Source organism: Pelodiscus sinensis, unplaced genomic scaffold (assembly GCF_049634645.1).
Source record: "Pelodiscus sinensis isolate JC-2024 unplaced genomic scaffold, ASM4963464v1 ctg37, whole genome shotgun sequence".
Classification (NCBI taxonomy): Eukaryota; Metazoa; Chordata; order Testudines; family Trionychidae; genus Pelodiscus; species Pelodiscus sinensis.
The window spans coordinates 3,791,642-3,801,908 of NW_027465869.1; the positions used below are offsets into that span (position 1 = coordinate 3,791,642).

The window sequence follows — 10,267 nt, forward strand, 5'->3', positions numbered from 1 at the left end:
TTTTGCCACACAGTATACAGTCATGACCACTCTTGCAGGTATTGTTGCCGCCTCTGCTTGAGCAGAACGTGCTCAGACAGCGTGGGCGTGCCGCTGCGGTGTCCTAGCTGTATCTTGGAACAAGATGGCCTCTTTTGTGTGGCGCTAGAACTTATGGGGAAGTGCTATGCTCTGATTGACAGAGGGTGTCACGGGAAGCTCTTAGAGGGGTCACACGACCAGCTTCCGGTCTGGTCAACTGGTCCCAGACCTGCACCCCCCGAATGGTCAAAGCGATTTGTGGGGCGGTCCTACAGGGAAAAAAACCCTCCTGATTGGTAGAGGGAGGCAGGGTGAGTTCTTAGAGGGGTCACACGACCCACTTCTGGGCGGGTCATCCGTTCCCGGAACTGCCCCCCGATTGGTCAAAGCAGTTCACGAGGCGGTCCTACAGGGAAAAAACTCCTCCTGATTGGTGGAGGGAGGCAGGGTGAGTTCTTAGAGGGGTCACACGACCCACTTCTGGGCGGGTCATCCGTTCCCGGAACTGCCCCCCGATTGGTCAAAGCGGTTCGCGGGGCGTTCCTACGGGGAAAGCCCTTCCTGATTGGTAGAGGGAGGAGGGGCAAGTCCGTAGAGGGGTCACATGACACCCCTTACTTCCGGTCACCTGCCCCTCTTTACCCCGGATGTATTACCCCCAAGGGCGGGACTTCCGGTGACAGGGGACGGGCCTAACCGGGGTCACATGACATCCTTTTTTACTTCCGGTCACCTGTCCCTCTCGACCCGGATGTACTACCCTCCAGGGGCGGGACTGCCAGTGACAAGGGAGAAGGGACTTCCGGGGAGTCGGGGGGAGGGGACTTCCAGGGTCAGGGGGCGGGGCTAATGTTTGATTGATGGTAGGGCCCTTATACTACTCCCCTACCCCATAGACAGCTAGCAGATATAGCGTTCAGTCTAGCTTCCCACCCAAGTATATGATGTGCAAGCTGGAAACAGAAGCTGGCACAGACAGAGCACATTGTCCTCCAGCAATCCCCAGTGAAGCAATGGATGTGACAAGACAGTATGACAGCTGGCTCTCTCCCCCTCTCTTGTTCCCATTCAAGGTAGCAGGAGCTCTTTGTTCTATTTGTCTGTGCTTCATTCCCCGAGCACTCATCCAGGTCAGATGTCTCTTAGGACCTGAGTTGCCACCAGCTGGACAATGGGACTTGGGTCATTCTGTAGGACCTGGAGAGCTGGAATTACAGAGAATATGACTCACTTTTCATATAGTCACCTATGCCTGCAGTAGCTGGAGATTTAGTACCAGTGAGTACCAAGCTACAGAAGCTCTCTGTACAAACAAAGCTTTAGGTTCCTCCATTGGGATCCTTCCAAGCTCCAAACTGAGATGGAGGAGGGGAGAGAGGGGAGACCCTGACCCTACCAGAAACTCATCCAATTGGAAGGTGCTCCATTGACTCAATAGCTTCTGCTTTTAAGTTAGTTTACATCTCCTGACAGAAATAAATCTGATGGTGTGGAGTTTGGGGTAGCAAAAAGTGGCTCCCAGGGAGCCGATGGAGCCCAAAGAGTGGATGACACAGGTTGGGAAGAGGCATTGCCAGGATAGCCAGGAGATGCACTGACTTATATCACACTGGCTGCAGTTTCCTCCAGGTACGTCTACACTGCAAAGTTAATTCAAAATAACAGCTGTTATTTTGAATTAACTTTAATAGCATCTATACATGCAAACCGCTATTTCGAAATTAATTCGAAATAGCAGAGCGCTTAATTCAAATTTGGTAAACCTCATTCTACGAGGAGTAACACCAAATTTGAAATAGCTATTTCAAATTAAGTGCTGTGTAGACAATTAATTCAAAATAGGGGGCCTCCAGCCCTTCCCAGGGAGCCCTGGTGGCCACTCTGGGCACAACCAGGAAAACTTCCTCTCCTCTCCCCCTGGCCCCAGAGCCATTAAAGGGATAGACCCTGGCCCGTGCCAGATCCAAGCCTACCAGCCAAGAGCCAGCAGTGGCCACCGGGGCCCCTGAGCCAGTAGCCACAAAACGTGAGCCAGCAAGGCACTGGCAGCCAACCCTCCACTGCTCCTCAGGAGCAGTCTGCCAGCACCCAGGAGCCTGACAGGGGCTGGAGAAGGCGGGTGCCTTCCGGGTCCAGGTTGGAGATCATGGACCTTATTCAGGTTTGGGAGGGATGCCCCAGCATCCATGATCTCCGCACTAGACAGAGGAACACGGCCGTCAATGGCAGGATAGCTGCCAGCCTGGCCACCAAAGGCCACATGCGAACCCAGGAGCAGGTTTGCATGACAATCAAGTTGGTGCGGTGAGACCCCCAACCTTGGGCCCTGATCTTCCCTTCTCCCTTCTTCCCTTTGCTTCTCCCTTCCAACTTCCTCCTCCCAGGTTTCACCCTCCCCTCTCCCACCCACTCTATTCCTCTCTCCCACCTCCTTTTCCCAGTCTCCCCAGAGGTTCACCCTGTTGTTCAATAAACCCAGTTTCTATTTTTGAACATACATGTCTTTTATTTGACATCAGGAAGGGAGGCTAGGGAGGAGTAAGTAGATGGACGTGAGGGAGGAATGGGGCACGAGCCCCCGTGGGGAGGACCGGGGTGGCTCTGAGGGCTCCTCGGGGTGGACACTCTCCTGCAGGGCCTCCTGTATCCTGACAGCCCCCCGATGGACTCCCCGGACGGTAGCCTGCAGCAAGTGCAGCTGGGCTGATGGCAACAACCCTACGAGACGCACCGGTGTGCCCAGGGGCAGCTCTGGCTCCATGTGGCCGAGTGCTGTGGTGTCCCGAGTGCAGACACTCAGGGCACTCCAAGACAGGACTGCTTTGCTGTCCCTCATCGGGGTAGACAAGCGAGCGGGGAACCCTGAGAACTGTCTGTTCGGGGTGGGGGTAGGGTCCCGTGAAGCACGGAGCTCAGTTAGCCTGAGGCAGCAGCCCCACACACTATGTCCTAACCTGATGCCCTGCCAGCACTGGTTCCGGCCAGCCTGAACTTCGGTTCAGGGTCCACTCAGTGTGGACGCGCTATTTCAAAATAACAAAATGCTATTTTGAAATAGGTTTTGTGTATAGATGCATAATTCGAATTAGCTTAATTCAAATTAACTATTTCGAATTAAGTTAACTTGAATTAACGCTGTAGTGTAGACGTACCTCTTTCAGAGCAGACTAAAGCTGAATCTGTCCTTTGATGTGTGGCTGATGCACTTCACACCTGTGGTATCAGTTACTGCTTGCTTGTCAGCTAAATTTCTTTATAACTCACTAATGAATGGGATTTCACCTGTATTTGTTACTTACAGGTCAACAGATGTTCCATGTCCAGCCATTTCATATTCTTGGTGTCCGTATGTTCCAGGATGATGCCTAAATAAGCAGTGTAAAATAAACATCAATAAAAAACCTTCTCTTGTTAAGTGCAAGGTGATAACATTGGCCCTTTGGCTTCTATTGTGGGTCTAAGGTGAGCTGTAGGCAAGAAAATACTAGAAAAGTTTAGCGTCCACACTGAAGAGAAGAAGAGAAAAAAATTAAGAATGTTTACATAAAACCTCATTTGCTTTAAACAATCTATGTTCCTCTTGCCGCTGCTGTCAGTTATTGGAGATATACTAGGATAGTGTATTAATCTAGTGGTGTGAACAAAGGGCTGGGGCCAGGAATAAGTGCGTACTAAGCAAGGATCTCACATGGATAAATTAATTAGGCCACAATGCTTGCCTGGCTTGCATGGGTGTGCTAAGGAAAGGATGGCACAGGGCCAAAGGGGAGGAATCTAGTGCTTCCTGGGCAAGGCAATCAGGAACCTGCAACAGCAGGCACTGTGTGGCGGTGGCCTGCCTACCTCCCAGTGATGAAGCACCAGTAAGGAACAGTGAACAACACTGAGCTTAGGTCTATAGTTTGAGTCCACACTAACTCTGACTACTAAAAATAGAGTGCAGGTCAGATGACAGAAGCAGTCGGAGGAGCTAGCCACCTTGAGAACAGACTTTTGGGTTTGGATGGGATCATCCTTGGAATAGTTAACCCCTCCTGCTACTCCTGCCACAGCTACTCTATTTTTAGCACACTAGTTTGATCGGAGAATAAACATACCCTACGTGACAGTGTGCCAGCCTCTGCTACTAAATGACTGCGCCATCTCAAAGCATTCTATTGCAAATTACAAATTCCTCCTAACACCACACTGGAGAAGTAGGAGAACATTAACATCTCCATTTATGCATGAGAAGTCACAGCACGGAGAGATTAATAGTAGCTCAGTGCTGCACACAGGGACTTTTTCTGTCTACCTCAAAGGGAATACCAAAAGGGACACGGCACACTTTCTCTCACCAGCTAACTTGGCTGCAACTGCCCGGATCTCTTCCCAGCTGCTGCAGAAGTATGTGATGGTGGTTTTGTAAAAGTTCTCCAGTAGCTCAGCCTTCTCTTTGGCCTAGAGAAAATCAGGGACACATGAGCTCTCTCTGGCTAGAAATGCCCTTTGACTGCCAACACATGCCTTTACAAACCACAAGTAAACAGTCTGTGTTCCTCTTGCCACTGCTGTCAGTTATTGGATTCACTCAGACTTTTTTTTTAATTTAAACAAGTAAATAAAAGAAAGGACAGGAGGCTGTGTAGAAGTGGGGAAAGTGGGAATCTATGGCAGATTTACATTCCTCTCACCCTCAGTCCTGTATCCCACTCTAATAGGGTACGTCTACACTACAACGTTAATTCGAACTAACTTAGTTCGAATTACTTAATTCGAACTAAGCTAATTAAAACTAACGGATCTAGACTAAAAAACTAGTTCGAATTAGCGTTTTACTAATTCGAACTAGCATGTCCACATTAAGTGGATCCTGAACCGGGCTTAAGGATGGCCGGAAGCAGTGCCGGCAGGGCATCAGAGGAGGACTTAGAGCGTGGAGATGCTGTCTCAGGCTAGCCGAGGGCTGTGCTTAAAGGGTCCCAACCCCCACCCCGGACAGACAGTTCTCAGGGGTGCCCCGCTTGCAAAGCAGTCTTGGCTTGGAGTGCCCGGAGTGCCCACACTGGGCACATCACAGCACTTGGCCATCAGACCGGCTGCACTTGCCGCAGCCTGCCATCTGGGGAGATGGGGCAATTGGGGGGCTGCAGGAGAGCTTCCACCACAAAAGCCCGCAGAGCCAGCCCAGTCCTCCCCATCGGGGGCGCGTACCCCATTCCGCCTTCAACTCCTTCCACTTACCCTTCCCTAGCCCCTCTTCTTGATGTACAAAATAAAGGACAATTGTGTTCAAAAATGGAATCTGTCTTTATTGAACAAAACTGGGGGAGACTGGGAAAAGGGGGTGGGAGAGGGGAAGAGAGAGGGTGGCAGAGGGGAGGGCAACTAAAATGATCAGGGGTTGGGAACAGGTCTCATATGAAGAGAGGCTAAAGAGACTGGGACTTTTCAGCTTAGAAAAGAGGAGACGGAGGGGGGACAGGATAGAGGTCTCTAAAAGCAGGAGTTGGGTGGAGAGGGTGCATACAGAAAAGTTCTTCATTAGTTCCCATAAAGAAGGACTAGAGGACACCAAAGGAAAGGAATGGGTAACAGGCTTCAAACTAGTAACAGAAAGTTGTTCTTCACAAAGCACAGAGTCAACCTGTGGAACTCCTTGCTGCAGGAGGCTGTGAAGGCTACAACTAGAACAGAGTTTAAAGGGACGTGAGATCAAGCCATGGAGGTTGGGTCCATGGAGTGGTATTAGCCAGGGGGTAGGAGTGGTGTCCCAGCCCAAAGTTTGTGGAAGGCTGGAGAGGGATGGCACGAGACAAATGGCTTGGTCACTGTCTTCGGTCCATCCCCTCCAGGGTCCCTAGGGTTGGCTGCTGTCGGCAGACAGGCTACTGGGATAGATGAACCTTTGTTCTGACCCAGGATGGCCATTGTAAGCTCAGGGCTCAGGGTCGGGGGTCTCAGTGGACCACCTTGATTTTCATGCACTCCTGCTCCTGGGTGGCCAGGCTGGCAGCTCTCCTGCCCTAGCCGGCCACCTTCCTGTGCCTAGTGCGGAGATCGTGGACGAGGTCCACGATGTCCGCACTAGCCCAGGAGGGAGCCCGCCTTTTGCGGTCCCGGGCAAGCTCCCAGGACCGCCAGCCTGGTCCCGGGAACAGGGGGAGGGCTGGGGGGCATCGGGTGGGTGGCTCGATCCGCACCAGGTGCAGGGTCTGCCTGCTGGGTGCTGGCAGGCTTGCACCTGGCACGGGCACCGTAGCCATCCCGTGCCCCTTTAAGAGGTCCGGGGCCGGGAGGGGGGCATACGAGTTTCCCTGGTGTTGGCCGGAGTAGCCACCAGGGAAACCTGGGGAGGGCTAGCCTCCCACTAGTTCGCATTAAGGGGCTACACAGCCCTTAATTCGAACTAGTAAGTTTGAACTAGGCTTAATCCTCGTGGAATGAGGATTACCTAGTTCGAACTAAGCGGTCCGTTAGTTCGAATTAAATTCAAACTAACGGAGCGCTAGTGTAGCGCCTATGAAAGTTAGTTCGAACTAACGTCCGTTAGTTCAAACTAACTTTGTAGCGTAGACATACCCATAGATACTTACATTGCCCATCACACATTCCCCCTGCTTCTACACCACAAGCCTATGCTGTCAATAATCTCATATAATTCTATAGGTCACTCACAAGGTGTCTGCAGATATCCATCTGGAGCTCCTCAGGGTTCAGCTCGGTTCTCCAACTAAGATGCTCATTAAGTATAGTTTGGAGCCTCTTCAGTTCCAAAAATGGGGCACAGAGATGAAATGTAGCTCTGCACTCCTGAAAAAGAGGGTTGCACCATTGAATTGTTCCATAACACGTATTGTGCTCATTCAAATGGAACTCATGTCCTTGACTGCTCATCTACCCGAAGAATAAAAGGGATTCCCCTGAAGTAATAGACAGAAAATATGCCAGCATGACTTTAATAGGGGGAAAGGGATTCTACTTCTGGAGTATTGCATCCAATTCTGGGCACCCCATTACTTAAAAAATGTTGATACATTGGAGAAAGTCCAACGGAGGGCAACAAAAATGATTAGGAGGCTGGAACACATGATTTACAAGGAGAGGCTGAGGAATTTGGGATTATTTAGTCTTCAGAAGAGAAGAGTGAGGGGAGCTTTGATAGAAGGCTTTAACTACCTGAAGGGGGATTTCAAAGAGGATGGAGAGAGGCTGTTCTCAGTGGTACTAGATGACTGAATGAGGAGCAATGGTCTCAAGTTACAGTGGGGGAGGTCTAGGTTGGATATTCAGAAAAACTATTTTACTAGGAAGGTGGTGAAGCACTGGAATGGGTTACCTAGGGAGGCAACGGAACCTCTAAATCGAGAGTTTTCAAGTCCTAGCTTGACAAAGCCCTGGCTGGGATTGTTTAGTTGTGGCTGGTCCTGTTTTGGGCAGGAGGTTGGACTCAGTGACCTCCTGAGGTCTCCTCCAAACCTATGGTTCTATGATTTTATAATACTGAAAACTGGAGATAGCAGCAATGTTTTTTCAGAACGGATGTAGCTATGAAAGCTGCTTCACTAGGCATAGCTGTGGTCTTTCCTCTGTTGTGGGGAGGCAGGAACGTGGGGTGCAGAGATAGGCAGGAATGAACTCTTGGGATCAGACCCATGACCTATCCTGAACTCCAGTGAGACAACCCTGGCTGCTAAGGACCAGCCTGTCTGGGATTGACTCAAAAGGAGGGCAATGAACTGAAGGAAGAATTTAGGTCTCCACTGTAGGAAGGAATAGCAGAGCTCCCCTGGCATCAGGAGGAAGATTCTTTTTGCTTAGTAATTAAGTCACTGTCATTCTTACCATTGAAACCTCAGGGCTTGGATCTTGCAGGTGCAGCAGAAGCGTGACCCAGCTCTGTCTAACCTGCTTGGCAAAATAGTCCTTCCATTTTCTCTTTGCAGAGCCGGCCAGGATACCAAAAAGGACAAAGGCCAATGCACGAAGAGTGTTGTCCTCCTATAGCCAAGAAAGCCACACAGGTTGGTAACGAAGAGATAACCACATCATGTATCTAGCACAGCTGACTCTTCTACATTAGGGTAGAGTGATTCCAATGACAGAAGTTTAGAAGAACTGGAATTAATCAAGTTTGGGCCAAATGTGTTGATTCATCAAAATACTTTGAAGACAGTTCAATTTTGACAAAATTCTTCCAGAAGCCAAGTAGGGGTACTTGGTCAGCTTCTTGGTGACCCATCTAGCAGGCTGACTGGGATCTTGGGCTTCCTGGCCCTCACCTTCAGAACAGCCTGTCTGGCAGGCTGACAAGGAGCCAGGAAATGTGCACCCTGGCACCTCTAATTCCCAGTGTTTCCAGGTTCCCTGTCTCCAGCATAGTCTGCCAGTAGACTGCCCTCAGGTAAGGCTCCCAGTAGAGCTGGGTTGAGAATAGTATTACTGTTTCACAAAGAGTTTTGAAATTTGGGCTGGGGGGGGGTGTCCCCCAAATAGGAACAAAACCAAAATTTGAAATCTCAAACTTCTCTGCAAAATGGAATAATTTCAACCATCTGACGTAAAAATCGTATGGAGCAGGCCCAAAACAGTCTAGTACACCCTGTATGCCCATTTTCCTTGTTATGCAGCTACCTAATCTAGTATTCATACTTCCTTTGCCATTCTCATTGGAAATAAAGATGAACAGAAGGGTGAGACTGAAGGAGCAGGGATGGCATCCTCATTTTCTTAATTCTCTGCTCCTCCATAAAACACATCTCTTCCCTAAGGCCTAAAATCACTTCATTCTGACATGAACAATGCCCAGTGAGGACACATCATGCATTGTAAATGGAGCCTCATCAATGTCAGCTGAACTGGGGTTGAAGGCTTCTGTTCACGTACATTATCGAAGTACTTCCGGATCTGTGTGGTGAGGTCTCTGAAGGAAGAACCTATGTCCTTCCCTTTCAGCTCCTTTAGGACTTTGGCCAGTGCCTTCATGCTTTCGATAACGACTTCAGAACTGAAAGTGTCTTCTAAAGTCCTGATCAGTGCCTCCAGAAGAAACTTCTTGTACTTTTTCACCTGTTCAGACGTATGACATTAAAAAACACTTTCCACTAACCACATTTCTAATATGTTTTTTTAGCAATTATGAAGCAGTGGGAATTTCATCTGCCCCCTAGTGACCTATAGCTATATTTTACATCAGGTACTAGCTACAATAAGCCAAACTCTGTGCCATATTACACCTATGTAATCCTATTAGATTTCTAATTACTTAGATTTGAAGGCCAAAAGGGACCATTGTGATCATTCAGTCTGACCTCCTTCACAACACAGAACCTCCCCAAAATAATGTCTGTTTGACTAGAGCACCTCTTTTAGAAAAACAGCCCATCTTGTTTTTAAAGTTGCTACTGATAGAGACCCCACCACAACCCTTGGTAAATGGTTCCAATGATTAAAATTACCATTAAAATGTATGCCTTACTATCAGTCTGAATTAGTTTAGCTTCATTCCCCCCCCCCTCCCCCATTGAATCTAAAGGCACATTTTCTAGCCCTTTGAAAATTCTTGTGACTCTTCTCCAATTTATCAGCATCCTTCTTGAATTGCAGGCATGATCCTGACGTAGTATTCTAGCAGTTCTCACACCAGTGCCATAAGCAGAGGTAAAATAACTTCTTTATTCTTATTCAGAATCCCTCTGTCTATGCCTCCGAGGATCACCTCAGCTCTTTTGGTCACAGCTTTGTACTGGGCGCTTACATTCAGCTGATTATCTATCATGATTTGAGTTTTTTAGTGTCTCTGTTTCCTGGAATAGAATCTCTCATCTTGGAAATAAAGCCTACACTCTTCATTCCTGGGAGTATACATTTACATATGATCATATTAAGTCCATATTGTTTCCTTATGCCCAGCTTACCAAGGGAACAAACCTGCTGTGTATTGACTGCAAAGAGGTTCCAGGGGTATGAGAGAGCAGAAGTTGGCCTAGTGCATTGTGCATGGCCTCTGTAAATCCTGAGCAATTGTTTCCTTTAGTTTCTCTAGTTATGCTGCATTGTATTCAGTATTCTATCTTACCTTCTCAGGTGCCCCATAGACTAAATTGCCTAGGCCTCTTACAGCCATTTGACGGACAATGCTGTTATTGTCCCGTGACCTTTCTTCTAAGATATGTAAGACAGACTTAAGGATCTTCTTCTCCCTGAGTATGGGATCAGTCATTAGCTGAAATAAAATCAACATGTCCATTAGCTCTAATATGTTCAT

The 10,267-nt window shown here is 48.6% G+C and overlaps 1 protein-coding gene across 1 annotated transcript; it reads right to left on the reverse strand.

Moving 5' to 3' along the window:
* Positions 1-846: 846 nt before the first annotated feature.
* LOC142824069 (maestro heat-like repeat-containing protein family member 1) lies at positions 847-7,925 on the reverse strand. Its single transcript, XM_075915809.1, has 5 exons — positions 7,846-7,925; positions 6,679-6,813; positions 4,359-4,461; positions 3,321-3,386; positions 847-1,226 (listed from the first exon to the last, which is right to left on the reverse strand). The coding sequence occupies exons 1-5, from the start codon at positions 7,846-7,848 to the stop codon at positions 1,153-1,155; spliced, it is 381 nt and encodes a 126-aa protein (XP_075771924.1). The 5' UTR covers positions 7,849-7,925; the 3' UTR covers positions 847-1,152.
* Between the last annotated feature and the right edge of the window lie 2,342 nt (positions 7,926-10,267).